Below are 21,310 nucleotides of genomic sequence, written 5' to 3'. Positions count from 1 at the left end.
TCTTGTAAACGAAACCATGGTCTAGGACATTTAGTTTTGTTATTTTCATAACAATACACACAAATTGGTAAAAAAAGAGTTCAATTAGGGCTTGTGTAGATATACATTTTAAAAGAGTATTTTTAGTTTCATTTGATACATTTATTTGATATTACGAGTTAGCAGTGACAGATATACACTCAAATTAGATACTGGCATTGTGGATTTAAATTTTGTACAGTTGATTTGAAATGTTGTAAGCTGAGTAGCATATAAAACATAGTACAGTAATCTTATTTCAATTTACCAAGTATACATTACAGTTATCTCATATATTACTAGAAAAAGGAAGATGTCCACCAAAACAAAAATAAGAAGGAAACACGACAAACATATGCCATCGACATGATCACAATGAGATTTAGGTTTTTGCCACAGTGTAAGTATTTTGCTTTTTGAGTCACAAGCACAATTAAGCAAATGTTTCAAATTATATGTATTTGAAATAGACAAAACCAAACCTGAATTATATATTCCGCTACGAAAGTGTTAAGTATGTGTATACAGGATTTAGAGCAAATATTGGTTTCGCTTGGCGAGATTATCCATTTTGAATTATCATGACTGAGTGGGTTGCTACAGTTGGCTGTATTGGCGTGTCTGCACATACCTATGCCACATTTCAGTACGACTAAATTACATTTGATATCAGCAATGAATATCGTTACCTCAATTGAAGCTTCGATTGAACACTCAATATTTCTCTTGCTTTCATTGATTCGCTGTTTAGCATGCTATACCTGCAATTAACAATCTCTTGGCTAGGGAAAGTTTCCATACATACAGTAGTATCTGTCCATGTGATCTACTTAAACTCATACATATTGAAGTGTACTACACAGTCCGTCAATTTGGTTAAAAGTAGTTCTGAGAAAAGGTCATTCCATACGTATTGTTTGCTACATTGCACGCCATGTTTTGTATATGCGTAGGTTCGCTCAGTCCTGTCCAGGAGATGAATTCAGTCGCTGGCATATACTATGTAACCAGAAGGCAAAATATACCAGCTGTTACTATTGGTATTTTTATCTAAACATTTTTCATATTTACTAAAATAGCAAATTTAAGAAAGACATTAGAACCAATGAACTGAGTTATAACTAAAAGCAAACCATCGATCGCCTTATATTGCTGACACGTGGATTCCCTAACGTCAACTGGTGTGTAATCTCTACGTTATCCCCCCCAATCCCCAGATTGAGATTCGGCATCGCACATCCAACATTATTACTAGCCTTGGTGCATTTATAGTTTCACAAATCATAACTTGTTTAGCCTACACCTGTGTATAGTGATAAAAAACTAATAGAGTAATATTACATACGTCGAATAAAGTCTGTACGTGGGTTATGACTCATAAATTTAATTGAAATTTGTAATTGCAAAAATAGTGATTGAATTTACGAGCAGACGTAAGATGAAGATAGTCACAAACCATAGGGAATTTGCTGATAAGGTTTAGTGCTCGTCTGATTAAAGCAACCAACCAATCTTAAGTGTTGATAGCATTGCACTGACAGAACCGACACAAAATAAACAAATTGAAGCTGAGTCGTTCAATACAAACTATCGGAAAACATGTTTCACTGGGACCATAGGTCTCGGAGACGACATTGTCGTCCTTATGGGGGAAATACAGATATCGCGCACCAATGGGAATTTTTTCTTGATTACGTTTGCTAATTATGTGATAAACGCTATAAATATCAAAGATAATAATATTGATTGCATCAGATTCGATAGAAAATAAATATAATGATGTGGAGACATTTTTTATTCGAACAATTTGATGTAGAATGTACACGCGTGAGTTTGTGTCCGATTTTATCAAGGTGTGTCAGAAATTTGATTTGGGGAAGAAGGTTTTTTGTCAGCTAAGTGTGTATAAATGGTTGCAGGTATGTGGTGCTTGTTGATATACAGCGAGTACAATGTACTCTAATTGGATGCCATCTCAATGATGTACTGAGAAGTGTTTTTTGTATCGGATTTCTACAACTAGAAAAACAACCTGTAGAATATCAATACGATGACGAATCTATGAATTTAAGAGTATTATAGCTAGATGTATTACGTGTGTATTTAATTCAGATTAAGGTGTTTTGACATTTACAGTTTGAAATCTGACGATATTCGGCCTACTTTCAATTTGCATACAGAAGGTTGTATAGCAAAGCGGCAAAAGTAGAGCGAGAAAAAAACATTGTGGTAAACGTAAAAATGGTGTGATGTTTGAAATTATCTTTATTGTCATAGTGAAACTGTAAATAAGCACATTCTTTTGTATGAGTGATGTATGATCACAGGTATCCAGGGGACAATTAACGCCTTTGATAATTTGGCATGATGAACAATCATGAAGGATTCTACTGCAGACACAGTATACGGTAATATTGAAATATGTAATTAGTAAAGATTTCAAGAATTACGGGATAGAAAATACATGAAATGTTCGGACTTCTTATGCCTCTACGGGATTTTTCTTTTATGGTATTTTCCTTTGCTTTTAAAATAAAAGAACGGCCCATTTTAAAACTAGTCATTAATCATGTAGTTTGTAATATTTAGAACTGGGGGACCTTAAAATAAACTAATTTGAATATCAATATACTGCTTCTGGCAAATACAATTTTATTCTTCTTGGCCAATGCTCAAACATATTAAAGGTAATGAAATGATCGACTAGCAAATACTCTCCATCGCATCAGAATCAGCAAAATTGGTAAAGAGACAGGGGAACGAATTTAGCACACGTATGTCACGGATGTAGTCTAACATATCGAGTACGAATAATAAGTGTACCAGCTATCTTTGTATTATATTTAAAATACTACCAGTCGATTTGTTTAGTTAGTTATTCCTATCCCAGATCATTGTCTATGCAATTGATTGGAGTCTGTTCAGAATTCTCTAGACAATGCAGCCAGTCTTTGATAGAGCGAGTTAATAGAAATTTACACATTTTCTTACTTATACGACGGTACAAGATTAATGATGCCCAAGGTAATTTTCATTAACTTTGAATAGGTATCAAATTTTGCCCTAATTCCAGTAGACATGCGTTAATGTCACTTGGCAATTAGTGTACATTTATCTTAACATTTTGTAATGAAATCGTAGGGTAGTTCCAAAGCAAAGGATACTTTAAATAAAAAGTGACAGTATTTCATTGAAAATGTGAAGTGTGGCTATCACTTAACACTGACAAAGGAAGAGGGTTAAATACAGGTGTCAGTTATATATACATTGCAAAGTATAGAATAAAACGGTAAATGGTAATATAATTGTCTAGTGTCAACCTTACCTCCAGCATCGGGTCTTAATTCTTCGTCGTATTCCTCGTTCTTTAGAACGGATTGCAGTGTCTCTTTATATCTGGAAAGAGACAAACTTTTAAAAAGCCATTGTTACGTCCAGATACGTTCAGCAATGTACGTTGTTAAAACATTTTTCGTGAAGCAGCAGCCATGTTGCACATATAAGATTAGCGAACATGTGAGATTAAAGTATATCTTCAATGCAACTTGATTGTGAAAAGTGATGAGTATATAGTTGTCAACCAGCCAACCTTGCAGAGTCGTTGCATATTAGCTCATGCATACACTTGTGTTTTCCCCAAGTTCGCTGCCACATTGCATATCGTGCGATACGACGGTTGTAAATTAGAAGTGTGAAAGCTGATCTTGTACACATTCATAAATTACGATGCTGAGAGCTCAGATAAACCGAGAAAGAGCCAAATAAAAAATGTTCTAGTGTATGTCGAGTAAGATGGATTTTATTATCGATATCAGAGGTGCAAAACTTCAACTTGCTTGCTTGTCCGAAGTATCTGAAATAAGATCATATCATTTTGCCATTCACACAAAACAACCATTTGCTGATAGTTGCATCTCACACGGTGCTTCGTCATTTTCACATATAAATGAAAAGAATAATTTTGAGACAGGACAGACCAAACTCGCAAACAAGATTACATTCCAATGACGTTTTCTACATGCATCAAACCGTGTCGAGCGATAATTAAAATTATTGCTAAGTTTTACCAATTGTACTGACGTTATTGCTTGAATTTAAATCTAGATCCAATGTTCAATGAAATTGAGACGACGATCATGTAAGTGATATTTGCATCCTTAATTTACCTTCATTCTGAATTTCTTCAAAACTGGTGATATGAAACGTGCAGGGTCATTTGTTGAGCTATTGAAATTCTGATCTTGCTCTGTGCATTTCTATCAAAACCTCGATTTGGTGGACAGGAATGGAAATAATTGAAAACTATTATCTTGATATACTCTGATACATTTCCCCTGAAAACACTCATTGCATGAGTTGTTCGAGATAGTACTGAAAAGGCAGCACTTCTTGCTGATAAAGTAGAAATACGAACATGACTTGCTTAAATTTCACTTCACGCCTCAACTGCTAAACTACCACAATTGGCAAATGGCTTGTGTCGGAAAGAATGGTGTCGACGGCCGTGTACGTAAGTGACGTTTTTTGACATGGTTCGGCTAATTCAAACACTTAGAAGGGCTGTTTGTAATCGCCCTTAATATTCCTAACAAAGGTAAATCGAGACAACCAGGAAATTTGGAAAATAAATGGGCTCTTGTAAACTATCTATCGACGTCACTTGAAACGCCGGCCTGTTAAACAATTCTACGTGACAGTAACAACAGATCTAGACTTATAGCAGTGTATCGTTTGCCAGCCATGAAGGTAATATCACCGTGTATAAGTACTTGGGCTGTGTCGTTATATTTTACGACATGTTGAACTTGTTAGCAATGATGTAGTAATGGCATTTCCAGACAGAGAGGGTCGATGCTATTAGATGGAAACCAACAAAGCGTTTTACAGATACAGTTGGTAGTGTGACAGCTGCAGGCTTGTATACATTCTAAATTTGCAATGAAATGTCTAATATAAGCCCAACGATTCCTATAAAAACACATTGTCATATACAGCAGAGTACGTAGGTCCGTAGAGTTGCTCATTCGATGTACACATTGTACTTCGTTTAAACAAATGGGCAAACAGCTGCTATATTTATCTCTCAGCAGGCATTAAATACTAACCTTTCTACAACCGTGTTACACTTTTAGATTTATGACCGTGTCCGCCTAAACGCTTACATATCGCTATCTATCTTTCTCTCAAGGTGGCACGGCATTATGTAAGGATATTAGTTTTTCACGCAGTCTTCTTAAAAGACTTAACGTGGTAGGTGGGTGATGTGTTATTCAAGAAACTGCTACTAAAAATAAAAAAGTTTGCTATCCCTTGACGGCTATTTGACCTTAACGACTCAACAAGGTGAACGAATACGACCTCGGCAAAACGTGTAAAAAGGTTTAAAATCCAGGAGATCAAAGTGGTACACATTGCTGATGAAATATTGAGCCGCGTGTCAAGCCTCCCAGATTGTAGACAGCTGCTTCTGTTGTTGCTCACAACGCCACCAAAAACATGATAAAGGAACATACGGATTGGTATTATATATTGGTATTATATATCTTTTAAAAAGAAATGCAGGTCTTTCTGTTTTTAGTATATACATGAAAGTATCCATTTAAAGGGCACAGACACGCACCTTTGTTGTTCAAAATTTCCATCTGTCGTCAATCTTATCAGAAAGAAATATTTATGTGATTGGAGGATTGGAGTCGATGGATATTAGTCACTTAACCAGATGCTTGCAGTTGTTCCATTAGATTTTGTACTTCAATTTTCACCTAATAATACCCACATTTTAACGTGCTACAGTAGCCTGGTTATTTTCGTATACGGTCTATCGATGACTATTCCGGTGACACATATGCTCACCTTGTTTCCTACAACACATATTTCTGTAAATTATATTGTCTAACGCCACTCGACAAATACGCATTTGCTAACTGTATATTAGTAGTGCCTAAAATATCTGAAGACATGGGGGGAACGTTTAGAATGTACATGCAATAAATGTTCATAAAAAACATCCATTACTTATTGTAGTTTGCAACGCACGGATGTAATATTTATAAACTGAATTAGTTCTTTCATATGGAGGCTGTAGCGTCAGCACAAAGCCATGTAAGTTATAACACTGCATATACGTAGTATACAGGTAAATCCGTCGTCATCAGCATAGAACGCCGTCGGCTCTACGCCAACGTGATGGCAGACGGTATTATGAGCGTCATTTATTTGAAGCGACTATTAGATATTGAATACACATATCATGCATTGACTAAGTGTGGCGTTACAATAACTATAGTCAACGGCGAAGATACAAAGTCGTGTAGTACACACCTATGGAATGTGACTACATGATATGATGTAAACTTACTGTAAACAAAGTATCGACGTTTCGATTTACAGTGAATAATAGCTATATAAACCTAAACACCTACCTCTTGTTTCCAGTAGAAACAGCACTAAATACAAACATTGATATAATCGTCCCCAACACTAACATTCTTGTAGCTGACATGTCCCTAGGTGGCCGTGGTTGTAGTTGTGACAGTCTCCTTACGACGCTGTCGTCGTAATGTACTTGTGAGCATTAAAACATTTTCTGACGTCGCACGCCGCTAGGCCAATCATGGAGTATATATGCACCAGGCTTTACACTGTCCAACAGAAGACGTGTATATGTGGCTATAGCAATGTAAAGCGTCCTCAGTAGTTAGTGGAAACACCTAGTGAGCTCCCTCTATGGCCCATCACTAAGTCGTGGTGTTCACAATAAATTATATCAGATTTATCGGACGACTGACTTCACCATTAATTCGCGTCCTCGATTCATGTATCTAATTCTTTGAAAGTTCTTTTATTTAGAGAAAACCATTTCTACTCCTAACAAAGAAATGTAATACTTTATTCATTACTTACAAAATTAACTCCCCGTTTCATCCCAGCTGTTACCCGCATCTATCCGTACAAATTAATCTTTGCCACAGTAATGCGGAGTAATATCTAATCGTATTGCAGGTTTTCCTGTCGCGTTTCCATATATCGGTCCAGGCGAAATTAACGAGAGATTATGGATCTTAAGCGGTCACTGATTATTCTGCGTTTGCGGAACGCCACTCTCAAGAGCTCACAATATTCAAATTAAACGGACTAAATTTTCCTCATGTTGTTAATCACCCCCGCCCAGGTATTTGAACCACCTGATTGCAAAACTACTGCACCAGATTTGACATTGAAAAGACAAAGCCGTTAATAATAAGCAATTTAATGATGAAAAGTACACGGATTTTAACACGTACATCAGAAGAGAATAGAGTTATGATTTGTTGTGTATTATTGTAGTTTAGGCGTACACGTATGCTCCACCTACAGAGATAAGGAGGTGCAAGGAACCTGTCTGGTTTAACCAGTAGCTATACCACTGTGATTACACTAACTAGCAACCCAGATAGAATCCAATTAGTTTGCTCATCAGACAAAAGAGAGATATGTTGACGATGTGATGAAATCAAGCATAATGGATGACGTTGGTTTATTCAAATTACAACCTTCGCAGAGACTAGTCTTTTCACACAGCCGCTAAGGTTTTGATCGAATTAAATCCCAACTGATGATTGTTGGTATGCTACTTTGGAGTTCCCAGTGAGAAGATTTCCGAGCCGCCGTCATGGCAACCTGCCAGTCCAAGTGAGGTACGGATCTAAACGGAGCACTGAGTGGAAGTGAATCAATGCGATCAACAGTAGATGCTGACATAGTGTATCGAATATCCGCCTTTTCATTTTTTTTTCTTTTTCTGTAAATTACGACTGTTGCATTAAACTCATGAATACAAAGGTTTCAGTGTTGTACTTCAAACGTTGTGTTGAGTAGACAGCGACCATCACAATCAGGGGGTCCTTCAGTATGCATGTTCGACGACGATTACTCGCACAATCTACTGTCACAGTTTACCTACACCAATCTCAATTTGAACTCAAATAAATTGCTGTAAGTCGAACGCCAAGTGCGCCTCAACAGTAGTGTAGGGTAAAAACCGATAAATTATCAAGTATCAAGAAAACATTATTATTGTCACAGACATAGATACATAGATAGCAAGTCAATGTAAGTTTACTTGTAATACTAATATCCCTGTAAATAGTGTGGCCAATACACAATATTGAAAATTACGAAGGCTAAGGGGAACAAAATACGGGAGTATCTGTCTATTCTCCTAGAAATCGCTCTGTAATGTTTATAACTTAAACTAGACCGTTCTTCGTAATGAAATTCATCCAGATATATTTTGGTATCAGCGGGTCTCCTTTTCGCCTCACTTCTCGTGGCAAGTTCTAGTAAATCTGATTCTCCCCTGGACCTCTCCTGAGTAAAGAATACAATAATAATGGTTTAGACGAAGAATTGAGTTAATAATGATAACTGAGTGAACCCATGAAGCTATGAAATTCATCCATCCATCCATCCATCCATCCATCCATCCATCCATCCATCCATACATACATGCATACATGCATGCATGCATGCATGCATGCATACATACATACATACATACATACATACATACATACATACATACATACATGCATGCATGCATGCATACATACATACATAGTCATACATACATACATACATACATACATACATACATACATACATACATACATACTTACATACATATATACATACATACATACTGTCCAGTGTCTGTCTCAGCGGAAACAAGATGTTTAACGAGATAATACTTTCTTTTCAAAAAGTGTATGTGGTCCAAGATTAGTATCTGTCTTAGGGAGCTTCCAATAATTACAAGGGGAGGGCCGGAGCAAATCAAGCACGGTATGCTGCAGAAAATGTGACCCGCCTCCTATTACGTTGAACTAGAAAGTGGTCCTCGCTTAATTTCCTTTCTCTTAAACACGACCCTTCCTGGTTAGAACTCGGGAGGAGCATGATCATGATTTGAATCCCACTCGAGAAAGAGTATTTTCCGTGACCGAACCAAACCTGGGTGAGTGTTGGACAGACTCGATGGGTAGGCTGTATCACTCAGCCGTGTCTCACTCACAAAGCGAGTGCGAATTTGAGAGAGCAACATAGCCCAGTCATGTAGTCACAAACTTGACTGGAAATCTGAATAAGAAACTCGCTGAGAACAATTCCTAGCGCACAAAAAAACTAAAAGAACATGGTTTAAATGCTGTCAGACATGAACATGGATATGAAAAGAGTAACAGGATCAATGGTGAGGACTTTATAACACTGCTGCCACCACATTGATCATGCATCGAATGTGGTTTGTTTCCTACTACTACCACTACCACAGTGAATTTGTCTGAATGCACTGCATTAATCAATACCTGTGTTTGGATCCAATTGACTGAGCTGAATGTCAGAAATTCCAAAGATTAGATGAGTGCACTCATAACACTGTCGACATCGAGGCCAACATCTCCCGTCCACCACATTGTCACCAATATCTTACTACACTGTTCAACGTTCACTGCTGTGAGACCAACTCCTCTCTTCAGACTGCAACTAACAATTGATTCACTGCCTGGTTGTCAGCAGTGATTCGACTGATATGTACTGACAGTTGGCACAATGGTGGCAGTGGTGGAATGTGACAGAAGTGAGATTGTGACCGGTGCCAGTGGTGGGATGCAAAAATCACAAAATAATGTAAATTAGATACATGTAATACAATCATAATTATCAGTTAAAGTAAAATGCGACCTCTCCCTATTTCCATTTTCTAAAATATGGCCCTCCCCAAGAAGCAATTTCTAAAAAAAGTACCCCCCCCCCCCTTCCATTCCCAAGCCTTGTAATTACTGTAAGTGCTCCCTTGTAGTCCATATGACATTGTGTGCACAGTGAGAATAACACATCGCATATATCTATAAAGGGAAATAAACTTAATCTGTACATTGTTGGCATCTTATACTTTATTATCATTTATTCCTGCATTCAATATACCCAAGCAACCCAATTAATATCAGAACACTCATTTGTCCGTCAGTATTTCAAGTGGGGATTTTGGGTTTGTATGTGTAAGATTGGAATATCATTTAGGTGTGTAGCTATGGCAACTATTAGTGTAATGCTCCTTATGGCTATAAAACTGCCACGACATTAAAAGAGTTGGTGAGTTCAAACCGTCTGTAAGTGACATGCTAGTGAATTTAAACCAGGACTTGAATTGTGAACTCTATAGAATGACTCGTCTGTATTCAATACACGAAGGGGGTGTTTTAGACATGTCAACATTTACGAACAGACATCGAAACTGTTTCCGTCTCCTTACTCAGTTCAAAATAATACGCCAAACTTAATGACAGTTACTTTAGTCAATTACGTTGCATTTGCACAGTAAAGTTAGAGCCCGATTACTGACAGCTTTTTTCCCCACAGATATATACACCAACGTATCTGAATAAGAATTATTGTCAGTTTATGAGAATCAAAGAAATGTACACTATACTAACACTACCAACTAATCAATAAAAGGGATTTTTAGATTTATTGATCCAAATATATACAACCTGTAGTGACATTCGGTGTTAGTTACTATGGTAATGCATTTGATCGCGATGTCAATCAGCTACCTAAACTTATAAACACTCAATTTCCGAAAGAATTTGAATTAATCCTTTTAATGTTTTCCCCATTGGGATTCGATGGCTCATATATGTGTAGTCGTAATTAAGATAAGAATGGTCCGAGTAGTATAATTACGAATACCAACACAACACCCTAGGCATAACAAAACAACCATCACCACACTGGGTGTCATAGACACCAACAATAGCAATCAATTGCAATATTTCAATTCTGTTTAGTTCAATTACACCGTATTTTTTTACATACTGCCTATTCATTAACAAAATACATCACCATTCGCCGGTGGTTTGCACACTAACTTTGATAGTAGGCGCCTGATAAGTAAAAAATCTTAAAGTTTTGCTATTACTTTGTTCAAGAAAACCCAAACTTAGTGTTAGTTTACAGCAGAAATAAATCAGGAGTCAAAGTACAAATATCTGGAGTAGAGGTAAAAATGATGATATAAAAGTAAGCCATTTTAGAATCCAATATGGCCGCCGAATACTCTTTGGGGAAAATAAAAGATTGTTGGTTTCCTTGAAAACAAGATGTTGAACCTCAGATCCTTTTATTGTTTTAAAATGACCGAGAACAAGGTTTCATATGGCGCAAAGTTTGGACAGATTGGAATGCTGACCAACAAATAAATTAGGAAATTTGTTGAATGATCGCCACTGAGCAGCTCTCTAGTAACCAAGAGTTGAAGCAGGAGAAGTTTGGAGTACCCAGGGACAACTCAACAAGCAACGACCGGATTCCAAATCAGACTGCAGAGGTAAGAGGCGATGAGCTAACCGGTACCCCTTAGCCACGAACAACCCTTAGAATAACTTGCTCTTCAGGAAACTTGTGTACAAGGCACATTCTACTTTACGAGATAATATTGACCTATTTTATGTACAAACAAAGAAATAAACAATCAAACAAACAGCTCTCCACTTTGACACGATGAAAGGATATGATTATCTAACTTTGGGGAACACTCTTGATATTTCTAAACAAAGTTCTTACATAAAAGGATAAGTAATGATGTTCCTAGCAAATTCAAGTGCAACCTTACAGAGCCTTCTGGTAAGAACGATTTTAATGTAAATAAGTTTATTTTACGATAAATTAGTTTGGACTGATAGGATTCAAATTAGATACACGGAACAGAAATGATCAAGAACACGCGTTTTCTATGAAAATCCTGTTCTGTTTTTGTTTCCTTACGCCACACATGGAAGGTATATTGGTGATTGTGGTTTATAATTCTGGAGTTCGACACAGATATTGAAAGACACAACATTTTAATTAAGAATGTTGTTATAGGTGTCGACGAACAGTGTAAGGTAAAACAGAATACTTTGTAATATGATTAATCTATTGTCCCAGAGTAGTTCATGTGCATTGTCGATTTATGATAAAAAAAATAGTCATTTTAATGTCGTTTTTGTCTTCGATAACACGTTATGTCTCATTGAAGTAGTCTGTTTTTCGAACACCTACAATCTTTACTATTTTGAAAAGCCGTAGGCCTGAATGTAATGTCTACCCATTAGTTGATGTCAAGTAAACGAATAACTTTTTAGTCCCCCGAAGGGGTGACTATTAGAATGGGGTCCGTGCGTCCGTTCATAACATGGCATTTGTCAGACATGTAATATCCAATTTCATTCAAACCTGGCGCACAGGTGACACATATGGGAAATAGGGTTGTCTGTTTCGCGACATATGCATAATTCACCAAATAGCGGCAATATTTGTAGTGAAAAATCAATGAAAAGCATAGAAAACACTACTTTTGTTACTCATATCACTTTTAACTTTTAAATACAAAACATGTTTGTGATGAATTGCTGCATAACTTTAAAACTGAAGCTCATAGCGACTCCGTTCAAGTGTCTATTCCCATATTATCAGCTTTCTTTTAAGACTTTGACTTTTCACATTAACTATCCGGGTCAATTCTCAAAATCAAGTTTATTCTTGCATATTTCAGACAATTTGTGGTATTTAAGTGTGACAAATATTTTATCAGATCTTCGGCACACGTGTTAAGATCAATGGGGTACACATCCGTGCTCATGTCACTGCTTTGGGCACATTTGGTGTAAAAATCACCAATTTGCTTAACAGCTCTGGAAACATAAAACATCGAGACTTTATGCAAAGAGTTTACTCCTAAAGTATACAATGTACGACGTCACCTTTCTGTTAGTATCTTTATATTTGACCCTGAACTTTACCTTTAGTCAAACATTTAACCCCAAAAAGTCAATTACTTGAGGGAACGTGTCTGCTAGAAAGACTTGGAACATTCGTTTTGTGTCATGATTGTATGCAAATGTGAATAGATTGACTCATCAATGTTTTGCTTTGTGATGATTTTTAGCAAGTTATCCTGACCTGCCGTCTTCTGCCGGAACTTCGTTGCATTGGCACGTCGGCAGCTTTATGCAGATAGCTAGCCACCGCAAATTCCAGCAAAGCGGCGAATACGAACAAGGAACATACCAGCATCCAAATATCGATTGCCTACAAGGTGAACAAATGATAATGGAAGACAATGAATACGATAAAAAAAACGGTTTGTGTGAAATACAGATACTATCACGTCTACTAGTCTAGTTAATTATATAAGGCGCCTTTTGTATATAAAAAGGCGTCTAATTTGTGTAAAATAAAAATCATGTTCCGCTAAGAGCATGTCATCGCCAGCGATTTGAACTTCATTTCTTGGTCACGATTAAGCCAGAAGGTGCATTTGATGTCTTCTTTTATGCTTTGAAAAGTGGGCGAGGCGAGGTTTCTTCCTCAGAATTCATACACTGACTATATTGTGGAAATAATGATGTTTCATCGCATCTAGCCGATCAATATTGTCATTAAGGCAATCGAAAAGCAAACAGTCGTTTCTAAATCACACTCAATTAAAACTAGTGCCTGACTTTTTACTCTGGAGAAGGAGAACAAAAAGACCTGAATGAGATGAAAAACATAAAAATAAGAAATCAACTTCAGATAATGCTTTGGTAGTTGAGGTGCAGCTGCTGTATGTCGACCAATTGTATCAAATCTGTTCATACTATAATCTTAAACAGCTAGTATGGTCCCTTGACGCATGTATTTATATGTATATAATGTGACGGCGAGGAAATTGAAAAACTCATTCTTGGGTACTAATTGGGTCGTGTCGCATAGGTTTAATTGCATTTAATCACATGACGTACTGTAGAATAGAGAAAAACAAAGAATATTTGCTGACCTCAATTTAGACATACAAATCACAGTAACTCCCGACTACTAAATCCTAACTCTACAGAATCCAATTTATTTGAGAATGACTTAGTCGTCTTAAGAATGGCTGAAAAATAAGGAATAGCGTTAACTGATAAATACACAGGTATAAAATGTAGATAAAAATACTAACAAAGAAATAGGATGAATATACTGGAAAGCGAACGCACACAAAGGCATACTTTGTAATTAATTCGATATTCACTCTGTTGACTCGACAGACGGACGAGGATTTTAGTACAGGCGTGTAAGAAGGACTGGAAAGACACTTCATGGGTTAACAACCATATATAAATAGTCCAGTTTAATTGGAAAATGCCACTATAATGATGTTGGTTCAGATGGAAGTAAGCCGAGAAAAAACCTTGCAGCAATGCTAGTAGATTTGGTGCCATGAACTGTTTCAACTGTACTTTAACAAGGCTTATTTTCAAAAGGAGAACAGTCAATGTGAAAAGTGCCACGCCAGCTGCACGAGCTACGCTTTCTTTATTTAACAATATCCAATATGTGAATGCAGTTCAATAATAAATGTTGATTTTCCGCAAATTTACACTGAATAGAGTAATAAAGATTAAACAATATAGATGTACGGGTACTCCCATTCTGACGGAAAATATTTATTTTTGTTTCGTTTTTCACCAAGCCTCAGGCGTTAACAAACTAATAATTGCAAATGCAACACCCACCCGATTTGCGTACACCTATAGACATAATATTTGCTTTTGTAACAAAGAAAAAAACATCGACCATCTCTTTCCTTGTTTGTCATTTTCTTCTATCTTATGACATTTCCTCTTTTCATTTTGCTGCACCCAAATATATGTAATGCCGTTAATACTTTAATGCCATGAAACAGGAAACTACCATTTTAATGAATTCCATATTTGACGTCACACAGAAGCCATTTGTTGTGTCTCATTTAATTTCTAATCGATACCTAGTGTGTTGAGTGTTGGTGAGGCTGCGTGGTTCAAATGAACTGTTTGTACCGAACATTTATAGCACTCAAATCAAACAGACTATATTCGGTATCCATAGGCAACAGGTGATTGCAAGTATATCATTTTGAAGTCGCAGACAAACAAAGGTATCAAACAACGTCGGGTGTATAAATATTCGATTCACTTTTGTACACCGCTGGGTGTCAGGAGTATTCGTGTAATCTAACACACGATATTTTACTTGTGGGAATATATATGATATAATAACATATTTCTATAAATATAAGTCATAATATACGTTGATTTCTTGCATGTTGACAATCCCAAATAGTATGGTGTATTAGTGCGTATGTAAAAGCATGTATATGATGTATACGTGAAGGGCGGGGGGGGGAGGAGTTGACATGTTTAAATCGCCTAAGTTTACAAAACCGACTTTGTGTAAAATGACACTGTCGATTACTATGTATGAATAGACGATCAATTAAGCGATTTTCTTGGATTATATTTGCCGATATAATCAAAGAAAGAGACTGTTCGGGTGATTCCTGTCTAGACAGTTTACATAGTCTCAACGGGAACAGTGTAATTGTTTTACTAAACCAATCTCATTAACATCTTGATATTTTCGTTCGCATTATATGTTATACACTACTGTTAGAACGTTCGTGACCACATCATTTTAGTAGGTAACAATAACACATGCGCATGGTACATATTAGTTTGTCAATCACGTACTGACAAACGTCGTTCATTACAGCCACTCTATACTCCAGTTAAATGCATCGCATGATTTCCTCTAATTCTAAAACAAATAAAGAAATCCAATATATGTTAATCTGTCGGAAGGTACAATTATGGAACGTTTTGATTACCTGTCAGGAATTTACCACTGTTTGTGACATTATTACCAAGTAATTTGCATATTCAATGGATGATTATTTGCTTGTTATACCTAAATGCATACTGATTGGTGTAAACATAAGTACCAGCATGGAAATTACAATTCTAGTACAGCGGTCAGATTATAGACCGGGTAAGGTAGAATATGGCCGTGATTAGCCTGTCTGTTCTTAGATTGCAACCTTCGTCTACGATAAGGTGATTAGTGCAGATTAAAGCGTAGAGGAATGCAAGCATGAAGGCTAAACTGATATAGGAGAGCAGACTTAAGATAGAAAATAAGCTTTTGATTATGCCGTGACTTGAGTAAAGCTTCAAAACATATACAAACCCTATTGAGTGTGTTCATAATAGAAGGTTCCCTAATTACTTATCCTGCGGTTATTGAACTTGACCCCTACGTTTCTCAAAAAAAAAACTATTTTTAATACAAAAATGAATCGCTCCATGCATCGCGTGACATCCAGAAACGAAGTTAATTAGATACCCATATTGTAAACTTAAACGATATGAAACAGAAGCTGACACCGAAATAATTATAGCGCGTAGGATTAGTTTTTTGGCTTTTCTTAGATTGTCTTCATTATACGTAGGCCGTATGAGTCACCTTACTGAGCAAAGAAACCTTCGTTATGGCTATCGGATGGGAAAACATGGATTAGCGAGTGGAAGCAATCAAACTGCAATATGATTCAGAAAACCATATTCGTTGAATCAATATGATTATGTAAATAGACAGGGCGTTCGGATCGCCGCCCGTACTTTCTACACAGAGTTATAGGGTCCATATCAATAAATGCATGTTTATGTTTTTGATCATATTGCACTTTGTAGAACACAGGTATTGCGTGAGAATAGAGTAGCACATATGACATTCAAGTAGCTTTATGAATTCATTTTACTTGTAATTATCCTATCGACGTACGGCCGTACAAAAGACTCAAGATATTGCTGCATTTTTTTATGAACACAGTTTCTTTGTTTAGATGCTGTATTGTAGTTGAACCGTCTCGAGGTCACCATATACTTCTCTGTCTAAATTGTGTTCTCACTGTCTCACTGACAAAGCTGTGAGCTATATTTCCCGCCTATCCTACTGTAATGTATTTTGAGCACACACTGACCTTCATTTCCAACTTATGAATTCCATTTTTACATTCATTTTAAGTGGTTGAATTTCTTTCTGTCGATTGATGCAGAAAAAGATTGCCGAGGCATTGATAACAAAGTGGCATCATTTTAATAGTGGGAAAATTGAAAATGAGTATTCTTAGATTACGATATATAAATGTCATAATCGTAAACAGCCGTTTTCCTTGATATGGCATTTCATTTGTAATTTCCAAATACCTTCTCAATCTGTAATATTTGAATTGTAATAAACTGACATACGCATTTTACATCCCTTATACATCATTTCATGTACACTATTTGATATTAATGTGTTCGACTGTATTTAATCTTCCTGCCTCAGAAGGAAAATGGATCATAACTGAAAAACAATGCGTGCGATTTGCCGGGAAAAAACGACTCGTTAAATGAATTGAATAGTCCAATCCTCTTATTCAACTCTAACAAACTATAATAATTGAAAGAACATATTGACTAAATAAAGTACATACTACCAATACTAGTACTCCACAGAGTCGATCAGCTTTTTATTTGCTTTCTCTTTAATATCAAACATCGATTTTCATGTCTTTTTTGTTCATTTTGAAGAATGTTGACGGATATCTTTTCTTAATTCATTGATTTTCATATTCAGTGGAAAAATAAAATCGCAATACTCTTAATAAAGAAAATATTGATGTTGCCGGAATGGTTTGAAAAGGAATGTGATATTAAGCTGACCCTAAAAGGTTAGATATAATGATTGCTGAGAAAATTCAAAAACTAACAACCATATGTTTATGGACAGTCATCATCTACGTGAACGTTAATCGAAATTATTCAGTACTTCTCTTTCTCGATTCTGTCACAAGATGGCGTGGTCGTAGTTCAAATGTTAACCTACCTTGGTGTAGGAAACTTTGGCAAGGGACGTCCTCGCTGTAGAACTCAATGTCGTTAGTGTGAGTACTGTGGTTATTCCAAGGCTTGCCCTAGCTGGAGTTGCGTCCACACTCAACCAAAATGATACCCATGACAATATAACCAGGAGAATAGACGGGACATAGTGTTCCATGACGTAAAAGACGAGTTCTCTACTGAGTTCAAAACGGCATTCCAACTGGTCATAGTATCCTATGAAATGAAGTGTTATATTATTCGGTTATATTAAACGGCTGTTTTCATATATGAAGGAACTAATGAATCTATATAACTAGTAAATCACTATGCTACCAATCAATCAATCGATCGATCGATCGAAGAATAAAATAACTGATGACCAATCGAATACTCGTACGTACGTACGTACGTATGTATGCATGCATGCATGCTTGTTTGTATGTATGTATGTATGTATGTATGTATGTATGTATGTATGTATGTATGTATGTATGTATGTATGTATGTATGTATATATGTATGTATGTATGTATGTATGTATGTATGTATGTATGCATGCATGTATGTATGTATGTATGTATAGTATGTATGTATGTATGTATGTATGTATGTATGTATGTATGTATGTATGCATGCATGCATGCATGCATGCTTGTTTGTATGTATGTATGTATGTATGTATGTATGTATGTATGTATGTATGTATGTATGTATGTATTTTCTTGCCAATGTCACTTCTGTATGTATACCTATCCGTCTCTCTCTCTCTCTCTCTCTCTCTCTCTCTCTCTCTCTCTCTCTCTCTCTCTCTCTCTCTCTCTCTCTCTCTCTCTCTCTCTCTCTCTCTCTCTCTCTCTCTCTCTCCTCTTTCTGTGTAGCTAGCGATAGACAACTATTAACAGTATATTCAATGTTAGCAATACATCAGTTATTTAATAAATGGAAAAGTTAATGAATTGGTCGATCAAAGACTCATACACATAGTTCATTATAAACTGTTCGTGTGGAGCAAATATCTAGATAACAGTGCAAATTGTGTATCTATCAATTATTTTCCCTCTTATAAATCAACAATACTCTTTCAATATATTCAGCATACGACATCAGCGCACTGGGTGTAATAAGATATGGTTGACTTGAGTATGTAATTCATTGATAGTCAAACAGTGACATAGGCGACTGTTCTATCATATATGTTAATGAAACAATTTTCCGTTTGATTTCGGTTACGGGGTTTTCCTAACCTAAACATCCTTTCATTAACAAAATTTGTTAACTGTGGTCGCAAATTATGATGAAATACTACATCAAAGCCATAATATTAGCAATCTAAATATAGAATGTTACAAATGTCTGGACAAGTGTTAAAGTCCTTCATAACAAGAATTAATGAATAACATCGTTTTTTACAATTGAAACTTCTTTAGCAAAACTACACCAATATAGTGTGATTTCTTTATTACGACACATGTAAATCATCCCTGGTGGGTTATTCAATATACATTTGGCAGGGGTCGTAAACATAACATACCCAGTGATATGAATGTTGATAAGGGAAATCCATATCAGGACATAGGGTAATAGAGATGTAACCATAATGGGTTTTTTTCAAGGTGCAAAATCGATCTAACTTATTGTGTTTTGGTTATATTCAATTGTCCAAGGGGGTCGCGTTATTGCTAGTCAATACGACGTGGCCTATGGTAATCAATGACAACAGAAGACTGTTCACACCAAATCTATCAACAATTCAACACTACGTGTTCAAAGTTTCAATGTTAGTAGTAAACTAAAAAAATGAACTAGCTTTATAGTGGTGGTTTCGTATATTCGTTATCATTTTATGAGATATGTAGACGGAAATTTTTACTTAAACTATAACATGTACCCTGAGAAGCAAAAATTGAGAAAGAATGACTAGTAACGCATGTGCATACATAATTTTTCAGAGTTCTTGATCCTGATCATTAAAGCGATAAATTCGAATCTAAGTATTCGATGATGTATAATCATTTTAATGGATGTCTAAATAATTTTGTAGCTGGAAGCATGACTGCTACTTTGTAATTGATTTGACCAACAACTGACGAAAACCTATAGTTCTATAGGCTATACGCGCTAATGTAACTTATATATGAGTAATTTACTTATGTTAATGCTGTTACAATATTGCTTACGTTGTGTTTTTCTACAAAAACAAAAGCATTTTGAATGAAATTGATAATTTACAACTAATGATGCAAAACATGAGACGAGAGCAAATTCAAGGTTTACTATCGGAGATAGGCAGGGTTGAAACCACGACAATTTACATATCATTAGTTTTGAAATACAGAGTTATGTAAATCATTTACCCCTGGGCTATCATTGCAAATGATTACATTGCTAACGTAAGGGACATAGGGGGTCATTATACGCCATCGGGAGTTGATGAAATGAGAATAAATTGCGTAGCCCATTCCTAAATCCCAATCGCATCCCAATTACCAATACTATAATAGTTTGCACAGAACGAAAGTTCATCTTATCAAAAAGAACATTTTCAACCAGAGGTTAATTACCTAATTATTAATTTAATATACAAACAGTAAAAAAAAATAATATGAATTACGCCGTACGAATATATGAGTAGACATGTATGCCATTTAATGGTGTACATGTCCACAGGTGCTTAACTTAAGAAAAATTGATTCACAGACTCGTTACATTGGATGTACGAGAAATAACCCTTTACACGGAATATTAAATTACATAAACATTAAGTGGGTACGATTTGGGTTGTTATTGTTAGTTTATTATACTTTTCCGACCGAAGTGTTGGTGACAACTTCAATCTTCACTTGTAGATATATTAGGTTTTAAAATAATTTCGTTCTAGTGCAAATACTTCCTCTTTATCCTATATTTTTTCTGAATGGTATTCCTAAATATAAATTCGTAATTGAGAGGAGTGTCACAAAACTTTACAATTATTGTGTACATCAGAAAGTCCCCATTGTCCATCCTGCTCTTCCACCTATTTTGCTACTTTGAAAAGAGGTTCACATTGTGTCTTTGATGAAAGTCACAACATATGTAACTATAAAGCTAAGTTAAAACAGCGATGTACACTTTTAAATACCGGCCCTTATGGTCACCCTTTAAATTGAAAAGCATACGCTATGAATAGACTCAATTTCGTATTTATAATTGAGGTCAAACTCTGTTGATCTGATTCGAGTAGTTTTATTATACATGTTGTCGATTTGCCTCTCCGGTTAGGTCAACGGACTTTTCACCATTACCACGTTACGTTTGTGTAAATATTGATATCATAGGTTGTGTAGGCAGTACTACTACTATGTATGTGTGTGTATGTATGTATGCATGTATGTATGTATGTATGTGTATGTATGTATGTATGTATGTATGTATGTATGTATGTATCTATGTATGTATGTATGTATGTACGTACGTACGTACGTACATGTATGTATGTATGTATGTATGTATGTATGTATGTATGCATGCATGCATGTATGTATGTATGTATGTATGTATGTATGTATGTATGTATGTATGTATGT

General features: G+C 35.9%; 2 protein-coding genes across 3 annotated transcripts in view; both read right to left on the bottom strand.

Moving 5' to 3' along the window:
* LOC144438887 (glycine receptor subunit alpha-2-like) overlaps positions 1–6,569 on the bottom strand; it is a 62,635-nt gene extending 56,066 nt beyond the window's left edge. The window contains exons 1-2 of one of the 2 annotated variants that reach the window (XM_078128114.1): positions 6,441–6,569; positions 3,344–3,414 (exon numbers count right to left, since the gene is read on the bottom strand). In XM_078128114.1, the coding sequence (XP_077984240.1) occupies positions 3,344–3,414; positions 6,441–6,520 (151 nt within the window). In that variant the 5' untranslated portion in view covers positions 6,521–6,569. Of the gene's footprint in view, positions 1–3,343; positions 3,430–6,440 lie in introns of both variants that reach the window. The other variant, XM_078128105.1, reaches the window with a different exon arrangement.
* Positions 6,570–12,978: 6,409 nt separating this feature from the next.
* Positions 12,979–21,310, bottom strand: part of LOC144442411 (glycine receptor subunit alphaZ1-like) — a 41,115-nt gene continuing 32,783 nt past the window's right edge. The window contains exons 7-8 of the mRNA XM_078132120.1: positions 17,749–17,978; positions 12,979–13,125 (exon numbers count right to left, since the gene is read on the bottom strand). Coding sequence (XP_077988246.1) covers positions 12,979–13,125; positions 17,749–17,978 — 377 coding nt within the window. The remainder of the gene's footprint in view (positions 13,126–17,748; positions 17,979–21,310) is intronic.

This window comes from Glandiceps talaboti, chromosome 1 (genome assembly GCF_964340395.1).
Source record: "Glandiceps talaboti chromosome 1, keGlaTala1.1, whole genome shotgun sequence".
NCBI lineage: Eukaryota > Metazoa > Hemichordata > Enteropneusta > Spengelidae > Glandiceps > Glandiceps talaboti.
The sequence above is the reverse complement of the archived record's forward strand: the minus strand, read 5'-3'. Positions and strand labels throughout refer to the sequence as shown.